The 17,510-nt window shown below is 59.5% G+C and overlaps 1 protein-coding gene across 1 annotated transcript in view; it reads right to left on the reverse strand.

Annotated features, from left to right (window-relative positions):
• LOC125091126 (basic proline-rich protein-like) overlaps positions 1-17,510 on the reverse strand; it is a 64,371-nt gene that overhangs the window by 9,681 nt on the left and 37,180 nt on the right. The window contains exon 2 of the mRNA XM_047714563.1: positions 16,290-16,427. Within this exon, the coding sequence (XP_047570519.1) occupies positions 16,290-16,427 (138 nt within the window). The remainder of the gene's footprint in view (positions 1-16,289; positions 16,428-17,510) is intronic.

The raw sequence follows: 17,510 nt of genomic DNA on the forward strand, positions 1-17,510 counted from the left end.
CAAGCCTGGGACACATCCCCCTGCCACCATTGTGGTCTCTGCTTGGACTCCCGAGAGGGGCTGGGGTCTCTCCTCGTAAGCACGAAGTGGCCCAGCTGTGCCCCCGTGCGTCTACCCTATCAGCCAGACTGGGGGCTGCAGGCATGGATGGCTGGCTCTTCCCCGTCCCTTCCAGGCACAGGGTAGGGAGTGGACGGGGACTGAGCCTGTGGAGGTGCTCAGCCCGTCACCTGTAAGGGAGGGTAGCTCCATGTCGTGATTCTCCCCAGACGGTCTCCACGCACCGGCTGTTCGGTGGCACTATGTGTGGACCCCCACCCCCACCCCAGTCACACACCCCGCCAGGTGGCTCACAGTTCCATTGGTATAGACACCTCTGCTGGGGACCGCCATTGTATCGGTGGCCCCTTGCCCCTCTCGTGACACCTAAACGGCCCTGTTTATGTCCCTGGGACATAAACTCTGTAATGAGCTTGCCCACAGAGGACGATAGACACCCTTTCATGTTTCTCCGTTTCTAGAACCTTGGCTCAGCGTCCCTCTCCCAGGTGATTGGGCACAGTTCTTCCAAACACACAGCCAAGATGCGGGTGGGACCCCACGGAGCCTACAAATTAACTTTGGAAGAACCTTCGGGATTGTAATATTTTGGCACGGCCTGTCCCGTGACGCCCGCTTTCTCTCTGGTCTCCCAGGAAGACTCCGCAGAGTTCTGCAAGATGATCTCAGATTTTTCTCATAACTGCATTCCTGGGAATCCCACGGGGTGTTTGTGTTGTTGCCACTGTGAGCGGGGACCGCTGATCTCATTATGTTTTCCGACCAGCTGTCACGGATACAGATGAGAATTACTGACTTGTGTATGTCTGTTCAATATCCAGCTCACTATTTTCACCAAGTTCTCCAGTGACCACTTCAGTGGCTTCTTGGTTTCCTCGGGCCTCTGAACAGGCTGCCGGCAAATGATTACAACTCTTTCCCAGAGACAGCACATTTAATTCTGTTTCATGTCTTATTGCTATGTCCAGGATTTCTGGACAATGATAAAGGGCTCTGTTGGTGGTGGTTTTTTTTTTTTTTTTTTTTTTCTAAATAAAAGTTTTTGAACTCCCAGGAATTTGAAAAATCTCATCATTTAGCATGGTCCTGGCTGTGAAGTTGGGACAGTTTCTTTACCGGGATGAGAAACCATCCCCGGTTCCATTTTTAGCAGTTCCTTTAAGATCGGAAACCAGAGCTCGATTCTGTCAGATGCTTCTTGTCATTTCTCAACAGGGTCCCACGGCCAACCTGTTGAGGTTGTTATGTATTATATTAACAGGTTTCCCCACTATTAAGCCATCTCTGAATTCTTCTGATAAATCCTACCTAATCACAGTGGATGACCTAACATTCTGGGAAACGGGATCTGTGTGTATCTCACAGATACAGATACACACAGATACACACAGATCTGTGTGTATCAGAGGATTTCTGATCCCATCCCCAGGGGCAAGATCTGGGTGAGGTCTCGTTTCTGTATGGTGTTCACAGTCTGGGGTTTGGGGCCGTTCTCACCCTCTCTCACCGGGGTGACTTCCTGCAGATGGCAGCTGCCCGCTCCGGTGAGACTCCGGGTCTCTGAGCTCGGGGCCCCTCCATGGCGAACGTGTTCCCAAAGCCATGTGGGCAAACACCACGGACCACTCCGTCAAGTGACTGTCACTCTGAGTTCGTTGTTTGTACGTTCCAGATTTTCATGATTCGGGGTTGGCTCCAGGCCGGTACACGGCAGGGAAATGTGCTGGGAAAGTGGACACCAGCCTGAGGGAGGTCAGGACTGTGACACCACCCGCCGAGAGGACCCTGCAGGGCCTCCTGGTCTGTGTTCCTTGTCACCCACATGCAGACGGATGGACGTCACGTTGGGCATCAGGGGCACGGGAAACACAAAATGAGGGAAGGCCTTGGACCCTCTCAGAAAGTCCACTCTGAGGAGAAAACCCACAGAAGTGAGGGGCTTGGCAGGAAGGACACCCCTGAAAGATGGTACCATCTCCCTGTCCGCCTGCCACGCTGGGACGCTGACCTACCCCTGCACGGGATGTCTGTCTCTGCATCCCTTGAATCTGGTGGTCCTGACCACACTGGCCACCAGCGCTGCCAGAATTGAGCCCTATCTGTCCCAGGCATGGCCCTCGGCCACTGACACGTGGACAGAGCCGCCGCCACCAAAAGCCACGAGCTTTGGCGTGGTTTGTTACATGGCAGCAGACAATGACACAATGCCGAGCGTCAGGTGAGCGCGAGGACAGCGACAGGGAGAGGGAGAGCCCCCCCCACCCACCCATCACAGGGAACTCCTCACCCTCACAGTCCGGGGGGGGGGGCGGCTTCTGCAGTGTGTGGGTCAAGGAAGGCCCGTCCATGCCCACTCCCCTGGGCGGCAGCCTGGACAACGGGGTTTCTGACCCATGTGTGACTCAGGCCCTGGTGCTCTCCAGGCCAGCAGGTTTGTGCAGATGCCTTCACTTCCGAGGCTCGGTTTACCTCCCTGACAAATGGGGCCATGGGCCCCTGCTCACAGGTAAACGCAGCCACGTCTGGGAACGGCCAGGACCCAGTGTGGCAGGTGTCCCCGGAAGCGGAGGCTCATGGGATGCAAACCATCTGCCCCCAGACCCCTTAGACTTTCTCAGCTGCATCTTGTCTCCTCTGGGAAGTGGGGACAGTGCACGGAGCCCACAGGTTCACCAAGGGGCCTGTGCAAGACACGTGTGTTCGTGCACCATGCCACATCCAACGGGGCCGTGTGAGGCTCTGGCTGCCGCCAGGATGTGAGGACAGGGCTGAAGAAGAGCTGATGCAAAGTCCAGGGGGTGCAGGCAGGCCTGGGCAGCTGGAGGGTTGGGTGGCCCCTTTCCCAGGGGATGGGCTGCAGTCGGCCCACAGCTGTCCCTCTGAGGCCCCGCCAGCTCTCGGAGTCCATAAAAAATCAATCTAATGACACAGCAAACATTAATTAGAGCTGTGAGACCAGGACCGGGATTGATCTGGAAGGGGCCGCTCTGCTGTTAGTCATCGAAACGCTCTGCGGGGGTGGGGAGGGGCCGGGGCTCGGGGGCAGGGGCCACGGAGCCGACCAGAGCCTGCCTCCCAACATCAGGCTGACGGCAGGGGAGTGGAGGCTGCTGGGGGGCCCAGCCAGGGGTCAGGGCCCCGGAAAGCTCAGGGTGGGGAAGGACCAAGCCGGACCCCTCAGCTCTCCCTGCTGTGCGAAGAGCAGAGCTCCCAAGTGCAAGGAGCTGAGCATGAACCCTCACGTGCACAGCCGGAGCCCCCTGCCAGACGGCACTGGGGAAGGGACTGCAGTCAGCCAGCTGGACGAGGACATGAAAGGAAGTCCCGGTGGGAGCTGGGCAGCCAGCGGCACAGCCTCTGACCCACGGAGGGACACAGACATGTTTTAAGAACATGTAGAACATGTCCCGTGTCCCCTGGGGAGGGGACACCTGGCAGCCCCCTGCCCCTCCTCTAGGTGGGGAACACAGGCTCCATTCTCCCTGATGCTATCCCCCCAGCAGCACACTGGTCTGTGTTCTGGGGGGTGGGGCGGTTGGGAGAAGAGGTGCTCGGGGACCCTTCCCAGGTGAGAAGTGACCGCAGACGCCCTCGGAGGGTGGGCTCCCCTCTCCCACAGTCCCACCCATGTTCCTGAGGTCCAGGGGTGCTGGGGACCACCATGTGGGGCCGGGACGGCTCCGGCCAGGCCTCACTCTGTGTGTGTGGCTGGGGAGGGGGACTGGAGCGCGTCTGGCTGTGCCATGCCTCCCAGCATATGTCTGAGCAAGAAATCCAACGAGGTCCATATGCCGCTGTTCTAAATAGAGCCTCTCATGGAGCCTTCAAAGGGCCAAGGTCAGTGAAACTGGAAGCCGGGAAGCCTGGTGGGCAGGGGGCTGGGCTGAGACGTTGACCCGGGTCCCCCTCCCAGGCAGCTTCGAGGTGAGGGTCTGGGAGGCCTGTATCGAGCGCCCTGAGACCCACAGGGAGGAAGTGTCTATGGCGACCGCACGTGTGTGTCCCCAGAGTGCGACCCCGCAGCCCTGGGCCCTCTGCCTGCCCCCACCGCACCTCACGCGCACACACCCGCACGCACACACAGGCGTCTAATTATTGTCTCGCGGTGGGCAGGAGTCCGACCGCCGGAGCAGCTGGAGGACATTCAATTCTCGGAGTAATTGACAGTGCTGGAAAGCACCCAAGTGGGGTGTGAGGACGCGCTCCCCTCAGAGACTCGATCCTTCATCGCCGAGCACATTACTGCCTCGGTTCACACTGCCTCCGCCCCCTCACCGCCTGCCCGCCTGGCTCTGGGCCTCCGTCTGTCGGCCGGCCGTCTGTCCGTCTGTCACCCGAGTTGCCACCGGCCACTGGCCTCGCCTCTGTGCGTGGAGGGAGCTGCTTTCCCCCCTGGCCGCCCGCACCCTGCCCCCCCAGTATCAGGCCCCGGGGATGGCTACAGGGGTGGGGACTTCAGGGAAGGGCTCTGGGACATAGTGTTGGGACTCCAGGGGTCACCACCCCAGTCCCTGGACTGCCCAGCAGGTGCTAGGAAGCCAGGGGCACCTGCCCCTACTCGCTCCTCCCCAAAGGCTCCTAGAGGACAGTGTGACATTCATGGGGACCGAGCCTCCCACAGGGGATAGGGCCAGTTATCAGGCATGCACAAGACAGGGCAGTGCCTGGGTGGCAGAGTGACCACACACCCAGAGTGACCGCAGAGTGGGGGGAGGTGCAGAACACATCCAGGGGCTGGGGGGCACCCACAGGGCTATCTGGGGAGGTCTCCGGGCTCTGTCCTCATCCGTGTGAGCAGCAGCCTGGGTGAACTCTGAGAACCTGTAGGAAGGGGACGGAGGATGGAGGCCAGGACCGGGAGCCAAGCACTCCCTCCAGCTCGACGAATACCACAGGGCAAAAACCACGCCAGGAAGGGGTCAGCATGGCTCCACATCACCCGTGGGGAAGAGAATGAAGCGAGAGCCGGTTGGACAGGTCAATGTGGCCACCTGAGAAGGTAACTGGCTGACTTAATAGAGATATAGCAGGGAGAACAGAGAAGGTGATGACCCGGCTCTAGGCAGCACGGCTCAGCCTGTGCTTAGAGTGTCTGGCTCCAGACTCCAAGGAACATGACCAGAGCCCACACTCCTATAGCACCTTCTAGGAGCTAAACTCTCGTCTATCAAACTATTTAGTACTGGGGCCAGTCCTGTGAAGCAGGAACTAGTATTACCCACCTAACCAAAGAGGCACGAAGTTGTTAATGAACTTGGTTGAGTTTCCACAGCTGCTTAGTCATGGGGCAGGACTGAAACCCAGGCACCTTGGCCCCAGAGCCCCAGTGCCCACCCACAAGTCATGCAGCCAACAGGCCCAGGAGGGCGCGTCTGAAAGTGACAGAGCTGGCGGAGCACGGACGCGAAGGCAGGACGGAGGGCATGGGGGTATCTGGCTGAGAGGCCACCTGCAGAGGAGGGCCTCCCAGGCCATGGGGTGGACCCATTCACCCTCCCAGAGAGTTCCCTGAATCTGCTCACCAAGGTTTAACACACACGGCCTCACTGGGAAACATCTAGGCAGCATAGCACAAAGATCAAGACGTACGGAGCCCATGAGCCCAATTTTGGTGTGTTTTACCACAATGGGATGTTCAGAAAGAAAGGTGGCGGGTGGGGGTGGTCTGAGAGGGGCACACAGAGGCTCTGGCAGGGGTGGGGGGGGCGAGGAACACTGGAACACCCACCTTCTCGCACCCCTTCAGGGCTTCCCTAGGTCCCGGGCAGCGTGCGGGGACTGACACTCAGCTGGAGGGGACAGCGTTCGGGTTCTCAGGGTATCTCTCTTCACACCTTTAGCTGTATTAAATATTTCATAATTAGTGAAATATTTATTTGAGAGTTCTTAAATCTTTGAAACGTCTGCAATATTTTATAATACATTTTTAAATGTTTTGGAAAGGAATGGGCTGCTGTGTGCGACTGAGCTCCCCGTCACCAGAGGTGTGCAAGGAGAGGCTGGATGTCAGAGAGGGCACTGCCCCCAGCAGGGAGGTGCCTAGAACCAGGAGAACGGTCAGCATCACTCATGAGCCTTTACAAAACAGAGACTTCCGGGACCCATCTCTACTCCTGATTCGACAGGTCCAGTGTAGGGCCTGGGTGTCTGCGTTTGTGCCACGGGCCACGTGCCCTCTGCCCTGGTTGGGACACGGATTCTGGCTCATGCTTTGTTTTCTCTGGTCTTGAGGACCAGGCCCAGGCTCCTCGGCCCCCGGCCAGGCTGAACACAAGGTGGGGGTACCAGCCCCAGGAGCTGAAGGCCTGGGGCCTTCAGCGAGGTGTGCACAGCCCCCTTTGCAGAGATGGGAGCACTGAGGACCAGAGAGGGGAAGAAAGAGCCTGAGGGTCACAGGAGAGGAGAGAGGGGAGACAGATCTTTCTGTTCCAGGGCTGCCCCGGTCACGGGTGTCCCCCGTTCTGGTCGTCAGAGCACTAATGTTGACCCGTGGTGTCTGGAGACAGTCCCTCCCTCACAGGGCCCTCCTCAAACCTGAGCCCCTCCCACCTCTGACCACGCGCAGAGGAAAGGTTGGACGGATGGAGCTTGGCAGGTGTGTAACTTGGCGCCCAGCAAACAGGCAAGCTGACCGATGGCCCTGAGCTCTGGCCTTTCTTCATCTGATGGTGTTGAAAGTGGCTGTGTGCCCGGCCCAGGCCAGGGCCCGGCAGCGGCAGACGGGGGTGGCCACGAAGCCGGGTGCCTGAGGAACCACATTGAGAGAACCTCCCAACATTGGCCTCAGCCTCGTGAGGGTGTGCACTCAGGCCCCGAGAAGGAAAGGCATTTTCCCCAGGTCACGCAGAAGATTGTGGCACAACCAGGACAAAGGCTTTGTTTGCTCTCCTGAGCCCTCTCTAGCCCTCCCGCAGCCCCAGGGCGTTGGGGCTGGGCCATAGCCCAGGGCTGGGGGGTTAGGGAGTGGGAGGAGGCTGCCCCCATCTGCCTGCCACTCCAGTACCCACAGGGGCCTTGGAGCAGCGGGGTCAAGTGCCCAGGTTGGCAGACAGAGATGCCACCTGGCTGGTGACGGCCTCGTGGGAGGCCCACAGTGGCCCCACAGGGCTGGGAATCTGTTACAGGAACGGCGGCTTCCAGCCACGGAGGTCTGACTTTACCAGCCCCGTGGCACATTTCTGTAAACGTTAGCACACACGCAGCATCACGAAGGAGCGGAGAAGCGTGCACTGTCCTCGCTCTGCTGAGGAGAAAACAGGTGGAAGCTGTGGGGAGGCCAGGCCGGACCGGGCCGGGAGAGTGGGTGGGACAGCCCCGGGGCCATCGGAGAAAGCGTGGCTGAGCGAACTCGGTATTTAGCTGCGGTTGATTCCCGTAATAACGAAGCAACGTTCGCACTGTTTGATCAAAATAACCATACCAACCCATCCCATGAAGAGAGACCCAAGTACGAAGACAGGAAGGAGGCTCAGGGGAGGAGGAGAGCCAGTCCCGCCGGGAAGGGAGAGGTGGTCTCAAGGGCCCGCGGGGACCAGGAGCAGGAAGGGGCTTTGAGGAACTCGGAGTCAGAACCCCACGCTGCCAGTCCTGCCACACAAGGCTGGGACAAAGGGCCATCTGGTCTACCCCCTGCCCCCACCCCCAGATCGGGCTGGGCTGCTGAAGATGGCCCAGTGCTCCTTCTGGAGGCCGGACAGGCCTCCCTCCCCACCTGGCCCCCGGCACGGACAAGGGGCTTGATGTAATCCGCAAGGCCTCTGGGGAAATGAAAAGCAGGAGGAGGAAGCCCACGGACCAGGCTAGAGAATTTGCCTCCCCGCACCTTGGTTCTGCCTTCTTCTTCCCAAAAGAGGTAATGCGTAGAGGCTTTGTCTAGGCGGGGGGCCAGGTTCGGGGATGCGGGCTTCCTCCTGAGGAGGACAGCAGGTGTGCCGTGGGGTTGAAAAGGAGAGGTGTCGGGCCAGGCTGGGCTCACAAGGGAAAGCATGCTGGGATGCTGTGGACTGGGCTGGGGCCCGGGACAGAGGTGGGGGTGGCCAGAGCCCGCCAGGGCCAGGCTGCAGGAGCCATGGGCCTCCCCAGGGATGTCCTCCTTGCTGGACCACAGTGCCCATCCCTCCACTGTCCGAGGCGAGCCCTCTGGGCCCTGCTATGTCCTTGGCTCTCAAGACAGTTCTGTATACGTGCCAGCTGCCCTGGGAAGAGCACGTCCCCACGGGCTCCGTGTCGGCGGCCCCTCATTCTGCAGACCCGCTGGATGACTGACCACGCCACTCTGGGGCTCCCTGATCGTGCCCCCACACCATGGGGGCTGCAGCTCTGCCCTGCCCATTCAGAGTCCACACCTGGCGAGCGGGTCCCTGCCATGAGCCAGAGGCGGGGCTAATGGGCTGCAGAGGGACGCCCAAGTTTCAACCAGTACGTGGGTCAGCCGGGGACGCAGCCTGGTCTTGTGGGCCCAGGAGGGCTCCCCCAGAGAGCTGACATTTCTGCAGAGACTTGAACAGAGAAAGACCAACCCTACAAAGGCAGTGGGGGAGACAGGACAGGGGAAGGGCCAAGGAGGCCGGAAGAGCCAGAAGGGTGAGGGTGAAAAGACCCTCGAGGCTGCTGGGAGCCTTGATCTCACCCCAGCGCCCCTGCCAGAGACAGGATGTTATCTCAGGGGTAATAGGAAGCCACTGAAGGTTTGGTGCAGAGGACGAATGACGACTCTGGCTGTTGATGGAAAAGGGACTGTTGCAGGACAACCGTGGGTGTGCAGGGAATCGAGCAGAAGCATCTGCAGTCCGTGGGAGAGGGGCAGAAGCCCGGTCAGTGAGGGGCAAGAGAGGGACGTGGGCAGAGCCGAGAGGCACAGATACACCTGACAGAGCACATGGGAGTCCAGGGTGTACACAGCAGCCACACTCGGGATAGCCCCAAACCGGACGTTACCCAAACGCTCGTCCACAGGCAGACACATAGCTCCCAGCGGTGCAGCCATGACAAAAAGCTATCACACAGCCACAGAGATGCACAAGCCGTCCTGACGCAGCGACATGGAGAAACCCTACCCTAGAGGGTGTGCAGACCGCCCCAGGGAGCCGCTGATGCCCGGCCGTCGGTCTGGGAGCTGGGGACATGGGTACATCTAGGTTATAAGAACTTCAGAGAGCCATGCTGATCTGGGGTTCCTCTGTCCCCATGGCCCGCACTGGGCAGAGAACCAGCGCTGTCTGCATGGGGACGTAGCTGACCCCAGACCCCAAGGCAGGACAATGGATGCAGCATGAGAAGGGGCAGGAACTTCGGGGACACCAGCTTCTAAGGGGGCACATGAGAGGAAGCATGTCAAGGCAGGAGAAGTGCGATGCCAGGAGCAGAGAAGGGGCTGTTTTGAGTTAGAAGGTGTGGTCTGTGACCCTGAACCGTGAGTCTGCAGGGACCCTGCAGAATAACCGGAAGCTGTCATGGCTGTGGCCCATCCCACATGTGGGCTGGCATCATGATGCATTCTCATGGGTAGCAGGTGCGTGTCCACTGTGCTGACACCAGCCACAACACACACAGCCCAGCTATGAAGGGCTCCAACGGCACGCACACAGGACAGGTGCAGGGGGACCTGTCCTAGCCACACACGGAGGAGGGACTGCGGACAAGACCAGGGTGGACGGGACTGGGGAAGGGAGCTATCTCTGAGCCACAGATATCCTCCCGGACACATGTGTCCACACCAGACCCTGGATGCAGAAAGGGGCACTAGAGGGGGTCAGGGCTACCTGACCAGGTACTGCTGGTGGGGAGCTCACCTCCGGGGCGTGGCAAGGAGGGACGGGTGGCACTCAGCTTGCTGACACTGTGCGGGTGGTCAGGACCCTGGATACCTCAGGCCCGCCTAGATGCTCCCGGAGGCAAAAATGGGGAAGGCCAACCCTGCCGGCCTCAGAAGAGCTCAAACCCAGACTCAGAAAGGCAGAGATGCTCAGGAGGAGACATGACAGCCTGCCCGAGGCCCTGCTGTCAGGGAGTGGGGGCTGTGTCCCAGGCCCCACCTGGAACAGTGGAGTTGCAGGAAGCCCTGTTGCTCCAAGCCCAGTGTGCACTCATGGTCCTGTCTTGGGGCAGGAGGGTTGGCGCCCTGCTCCCCCCAGCCGCATCCCCAGCCAGAACTAGGCTTGTGGGAGCACACAGTAGGACAGCAGCACAGGCCCTGCCGCCACCTGCCTTTCCCAGGAGACTCAGAGCAGCCGCTGGCAAGCCCAGAAGAGCCTCCGGTTGACGTACACACCGCATTTCAGGGCCCAGCGCCAAGCGGCCAGGCTGGGGACGTCCGTGTGCCAGGGCGAGGGCCAGCCTGGAGCAGAGTCCCTGCAGGCGGCTCTGTGTACCCTCCTCCCCATCAGAGAGCCCAGATACTTCCACAAGGTGGGTGCATGTCAGACCCCCCAGGCACATGCCTTGGGCAGGACTCACAACCTCCCTCCACCTGCAGACCTTGGGGTAGTTACTCAGGGCCCCTGGACCAGAAGGCCCAGTACTGGAGGTGGTGCAGAGTCTTCTGGACTAGGATGGAAAGCCTGTGCAGAGTAGGTGCTCAGGAAGGGAGACCTCCCCCAGCCCACTGCGCCCTCCCTGCCTCATCCTGGCAGAGAAGCCTTGCCAGAGCTCTGGGCCACGTCCCTCCGTATCAGATCATTACTGTGAGAAACAGCCCTGTCTGCTCGTTTCCTCTGGGCTGCTCCAAGCCTCTCTCCCCCCACCAGCTCCCCTCCTCTCCCATCACTCGCCTGCTCCAAGCCTCTCCCACCAGCTCCCCACCTCTCCCATCGCTGGTCTGCTCCAAGCCTCTCCCCACACTGGGCTCTCCACCTCTCCCATCACTGGCCTCCTCCAAGCCTCTCTCCCCCGACCACCTCCCCTCCTCTCCCATCAACCCCATGGCCGCACCAGGCCTCCCTGCCAGACCCTCCCCCTCTCCACAGACCCCTAGCCCCACTTCCAATGCCGGATTCAGGGTTCACAGGCTGGGGCTGAGGCACCAGGCCGCTGTGAGTCACTGGCACTGACCATGTAGAGCCGGGGGGGCAGGATAGGATGACAACAGGCACAGCAGCCCCCAGCCCCCCAGGGTCATGGGAACACCTACGCAGAGATGCTTACACACATGTGTGCAGAATGTGGACATCCACAAAGCCGGAGTTGGTGGGGAGAGGACAGGAGAGGCACAGGTGGGGCGCCCCTCGTTCACTTTATCAGAGATCTGAGGAAAAGCTGCTGTTGTCCCCGTCACACAAAGAACACAGAGAGGTTAAGTGACTTGCCCCTGACTGCACAGCTGGTTAGCAATGGGGTCTGCAGTGGGACCCCTGCACTGGTGGCAAAAATAGGGGTCAAAGGCCAGAGGCAGGAATAACGTCTATGATGGGAGGAGGCGAAAAGCAGCTCAGGCAGAAAAGCAAAGCCCGTGGCAAGGAGGGGCCGAGTCAGGAGCCCTGCACGGACAGAGAAGGGGTCCCCAGGGCCTGCAAGCCAGAGAGAGGCCAGAGGCGGGAGGCACCCCGAGGCCCGCCCACTCCTGCTCATTAGAGCCAGAAACCCAGGGTACGCATTCCACAGGGAAATGAGAAAACAAATTAAGACCTATAGCAGCAGCAATGCAGCCCTGTGGCCAGCCGGGCTGCCGGCTGAGAGACCAAACCGCTTCAGGAGGGGCTTCAGGGAGGCTGGAGAGGGAGCATGGGGAACCAGGACCCCAAGAGAGCTGTGGGGGAAGGGGAGGGGCTGCTTCCTTCCCAGGGCAGCCCAGAGGTGGGCAGCTTGACCTGGACCCTCTCCAGCAACACCCCCCACCTGGCCCCACAGGTGGTGAGGACAGCCTATTCTTCAGGGAAGGGGAGTGGGGACAGCGCAGGGTCCACCCTGAGCTGGGCCCACTATGGGCAGCAGAAGCCAGGTATGGGGGAAGGGGAGGCTCCAGGAGGGTGTCCTGGGACGGGTTGTGACTCTTTCCACAGATGCCAGTATGTAACCTCATGCCCGGGGTCTACTGCCTGGAAAATGACAGACAGCACATCAATATATAGCCAACAGGCAAACTCTTCAGTGAGAATGTCCGTGAGGCAACAGTGGACCATGGTGGGTGAGAGCACAGGCTCCAGTGCCCACCATGATCTTCGTGATAATAAGGATAATAATAATAAGATAATAAGGAACCGACCCAGCCAGCACACTCCTTTCTCTTCACCACTGCTATTGCTGCCTGGAATGCAGACTCGATGGCTGGAGGAGCCGCCGCCATCTCGAGGCCATGAGGACAAATGCTAAGAATGTCTAAGAAGAAGTCTATGTGGGGTGATGACTGACAGCTTTCTCGGGCTGTGCACCACACTACGGCCACCCTGTATTTTCACGAGAAAGGAGAACCCCTATGCGGGGCTCAATCACAAGACAGGGTCTCCATTTCATGCAGCCAAACCAAGTCCCCGGCTGATGCAGCAGAAAATAATGCTGAATTCTCTTAGTTACCTTCAATGTAATTCTTTTCAGGGCTTCTAACTACATCAAAAAGAAAGTCTCGGTTTGGGGCTGGTAAGTGTTGAACACCTCTGCACACTTCCTGTTCTCCCTTTTTAATAAAGCAACAGCAGGCCTTGGGCTCCAAGCCTCCCCTGGGCTACAGCATCTAACTAGAATTTAATAACGTTGTTTTGTTTCCACTGAATTTATTTTTATGATTATGAATTCTATTTATGGCAAAGGAGGCTTGTTTTCCATTTGTAGTAGTGCTATAAAACTTCCCTTTTAAATAAATGTATTTATTTAAGTTTTTTAAAAGTGAATTTACTTAAAGAAAAACAGTAAGAACACAGAGGGAATGTGGGGGCACGTGGGCGGCTACTGCCCAGCCCCACACTTCTGCCGCTGGGGACAGTCTGTCCCTGGGCCCTGTGAGGGAGGCCTGCCCTCCGACATGGGCTGGGGACGCAGTCTCTGTGGACTGTCCAGCCTGGGGCAGTGGGCGGACGGCTGGACCCCTGGTGCTGGGAATCTCTAGGCGAATGAAGCCTAGAGTCGTGGGCCGGGCAGTCAGGCGATGAGCCGTGGCCAGCGGTTTGAAGCTGTCCTGGTAACCAAGCCACTAACTCAAAGTCCCAGGTTCCTTCCAGCCCGACTTGTGAGGCCTGACTTCAGAAGCGGGGCTCGAGCAGCTGGAGTGACCTTTTGCTAATTAGCTCGGGCTGTTTGCTCTGCAGCCACCAGCTGATCTCCGGACAGCAGCTTTAACTCCAGCCACTGCCGCCTGTCACCATCAGGCAGATAAATAACTCTGCTCTGGGAATGGGGGAGGGAAGGGGGACTGTTGGAAGGCTGGGGGAGGGGCAGGACTGCAAGGGAGAAGGTGGGTGGCCTTGGGCAAGTCACCCGTGTGTCATGCCAGCTTGTGCTAGGGAAAGCATCACCCCCACTTCCCAGAGAAGACTGAGGCCTGGGGGCAGGGGTCTTACAGTGGAGGCTGGGCTCTGCCTCTGCTGGCCCCCAGACCCCATTTCCCAGCATGCCTTCCATGGTACCCAGGGGCCCAGCGTGGGGCTGGCCATGGCTCTGTCCCTGGTGCTGAACACAGGGCCAGGGCTGGGTTGGGGCCAGCAGGTCACCTGGGGTCATCAGAACACACAGAAGCCTCCTTCTGGCCTCTTAGTCATTGCTTCAGTAAAGCAACTTCCAGGGACGAGGCCTCAGGACCAGGAAACAGAGGGAGGGAGGGAGGCAGGAATAGAACTGAGAAAGTTCAACTCGCTGCATGATAAAACGTTGTGTCTGTGCGGGATCTCGGGAACAGTGCACCCCGCACCCACATTCCTGAATCACTGTGTGTGGTCCGCACGCCTCTGCTGGACCCTGCAGGAGCCTCAGGCCATCTGGTCTCCCACCTGCAGCCTAGGTGGGCCAGGCTAGGAAACATCCCTCCATTCATTAGGCGCATACTCGCTCAGTGACTGCCACCTGCCAGGCTCAGGAGGTGCAGAACATGAGGCCCTGAGGTGAGGGAGAGGACGGAGATGGACGGGTCTGGGGCTGACGGGGGACTGAGCCCTGCCGGGCTCCCCCTGGGCTCCAGGGACCTGGGAGCAACTCAGGGAAGCCTGAGTGTGGGCTTCGAAGAAGGCAGAGAATAAACATTGCTCGGACGTGACATCCCAGAGACTCTGCTATCTTGTGCTCAGAAAGGGGGGCATAACTACCAGCATTTCTTAAGTGCCTACTGTATGCTGAGCAACTTGCACGTCCTGCTGAATGCTCACCTTCTGGGAGAGGTTATTACTCTTTACAGATAAGAAACAGGAGGTCAAAAAAAAAAAAAAGAAACAGGAGGTCAGAGGTAGTAGGTGACTTTCAACACTCTACATGCAAAAGTCATCAGAATGGGGTCTGTGGGACACCCATACCACCCCAAGGATAGGCAGAGTGGGGAGACAGGGTGCTCTATGCAAATGCACAGAGGTGGGAAAGCACAGGGCTATCGCCAGGAGTCTTGGCCAAAATCCTGCTCGGGCTGGCCCATGCCCTGGGGTCAGCACCGTCAAGTCCACCCAGCCCAGACCCAACTGCCCCAGCACCTCTGAAGGGTGCTGTTGGCCTGTGGTGGCCCGCCCACCCCGCTGCTGCATGGGTCTCTGTGTCCTGGCATGGTCAGAGTTGACCCCAACCCCAGACCACACACGCTGCCCTCTCAGTATCTCTTAGCCTCAGGGGACATCCTTCAGGACAGTCCTTGGGGACACCCTCATGTTTCAGACAGGGAAACTGAGGCCTATGGAGGGGTAGGTGCTGTTCACTGTCCCATGAAATGAGTGGCAGGGATGGGGTCAGACCCCAGCCCCTCATCCCAGGCTTTCCTGATGTCCGCTGAAGGGACGCAGCCGTCACGTGGAATGAACTGTACATCCTCACGCCCCTTCCCTCATTCTAGACTCGGAGCTCCTAGAGGGATGTGTGTCTCTAGCTCCACAGTATCTGGCAGATGGCAGGCACTCCACAGACATCTGGAGGAACATGACCAGGCAGCTTCACCCGCCCTGTGACCTAGCCCCTGTCTGCCCTGCAACCCCGTGACTCCCACGCCCACAGGTTCCAGCAAGCGTGGTCTCCCCATGAACCTCACACACACTAAGCTTGTCCCGCCTCAGCTCTGCTTCCCCAGCTGGTCCTTCTGCCCAAAAAGCCCTGCTTTTTCTTCTCATGGTGGGCTCTCCTCCCTCCTTGGCGCTCCCCTCCTGGAAGTCTCCTGCTAAAGCCACGGAAAAGGCTGGGGAGCCATCTGACACCACCAGAAGAAGGCATGCCCTTGGAAGTTCTAGGAGTCTCTGCTCCTCCCTGTCACCAAGGACAGAGCCCCGTATCCCCAAATGCTCCCTCTCTCGGTCCATCAGAATTGGAAGAGCCTGAGTATCACGATTGCGATGCCCGGATGCAGCAGGCAAGCAACATACTGCAAAACTCCAAACCCTAAAACACACATTTTAAGGTATCGAGTCACTGACCCCCTGCTGGTCACGTGAGCCAGGACAACCCAGCTCCAACAGATGGGCCACCTACCGGGTAGGAGCACCTGCACCAGAACTGGGTTTGCAAACAGAAGTCAGTCCCACCCCTGCAGGAAGGGCCCCCAACGGCGGAGTCCAATGCACAGGTGGCAAGAGGGGTTCTGTGACCTGGGACAGTGCTGAGGAAGCTAACTCCTGGCAGGCCCAGCACCCCAGGCCGCGAGGACACCCACTGTGCCACCGGAAGGCTGCCTGATTCCCCTTCCTAAGGCGCTCAAGTTGGCATTCCGGGTCACTTTCTCCATTGGAGACCCTGTTTTTCAAATACACGGGGTGAGTCCCTGTTAACACACGGCGCGTCGTATACTTGGCCTACAACATATAACGGAAGCCCACAGCATGGCGCCCAGCTCCGCGAGGTGGCAAAGGATGAAACCCACATGGCACCCCAACTCACTGGGGGGGACGGTGGAGCCCCTACCCCACTGTGCACACATTGAGGTGGCCCGTTCCTCGGCCTGAATACCCCGTCGGCTGGGCAGCAGCTCCATGTGGGGACTTGTTTCCGTGGACCAACTGAGCCTGACCCTGAGCCTGGCTCCCCCAACACCTGCGTGGTGACCCCAGCACACAGGTCTTCAGGACCGGCCCCCCCAACCCCCCGCATGCTGAGCGCATCGGATGGGCCACAGCGCCCCTTACCTTCCGGTTAGGGCCGGGCAGCGACACGGCACACCAGGGCAGTATGGGCTGGCGGGCTCCTCCCTGCGGGGGTCATACACGTCTTCTCCACCTTCCAGGACCCCAAGGAACAGCACACGGTCACGCAGGCAGCTGCCACTGCAGGGAGACAGAATGGGACGCCGGTGAGAAGGGTGCGGGGAGCTGTCACAGCTTGAGCAAGATCCCATCTGCAGAAGCCATGGGGATATCCGTCCTGTGGGCCCCATGCACAGAGAGTCCACCTCCATGTGCACACCAGGCAGGCCCACGCCCCTGAGGGCAGAGGGCAGGGAGAGGAGTGGCCTGAGGCAGGATTTTGGCAGGTCAGACAGGCAGGGTGGAGGGGGCGGGTGCTTGGTCACGGCTGTTTCTGGTTCGGTTCCCCCAACGCTGCAGCCCAGGTGAGTGTGGGGGGACCAGTTCTGATTCCCTGACCCCCTAACCCCCCATGGAGGTGGGCTACACAAAGACCCAGGGCAAGGCCTCTCCCTGCAGGCCCCAACTCCACGCCACAAGCGAGTGCTTGCTGGGGAGCAGAGGGCAAGGACTCCAGACCAGGTCCCTGACGACATGGGAGGGCACCAGCCAGGAAGCCGAGGCTTGAGCTGGCCCAGTGAGTCCGCCCACAACTGGTTCCCCCACCTGCCCATGAGGCTGCATCCCTCCCTGCTCCCTTCCTTCCCCGAAGCAGGCCCGGCAGCCACACACAGGCTCACTGTGGACCTGGATACATGCCCCCCGTTCAGCCACACTCCTGCACACTCGGTCCCCATTCTGCAGACAGGGAAGCGGAGGCTGGGAATGGTGTCCACGCCCCAGGCCACAGCACAAAGGTGCAGTGTCAGACCAAACCCGGAGGCACAATGCCGACCACTCGCATTGTAGCACGTGATGGGGGAGCAGGTGGCACCTTCGGGACAAGGGGACTCCCCTGAGGCCCTGCAGGCCAGGTGGTGACCCTCAGGAAGGCCTGGACAGGAGCCAGAGGGGCCCCTTGCCCCAGCTGTGCAAACCGCCCCTGCCAAGAACCCCCAGGCTCCTGGGCCAGGAGCAGGAACTGGAAGGCAAGAAGGAACCCGTGGTGTGAGAAAGAGCTTGTGCGTGTGTGTGCGCACGTGTGTGTGTGTGTGTGTGTGTGTGTGTGCGTGTATGTGTGCGCAAGCGCAAACGTCTGAGTGAGTGGCACATAATTACCTGAAA

The sequence above is a fragment of the Lutra lutra genome, chromosome 18, assembly GCF_902655055.1.
Source record: "Lutra lutra chromosome 18, mLutLut1.2, whole genome shotgun sequence".
Classification (NCBI taxonomy): Eukaryota; Metazoa; Chordata; class Mammalia; order Carnivora; family Mustelidae; genus Lutra; species Lutra lutra.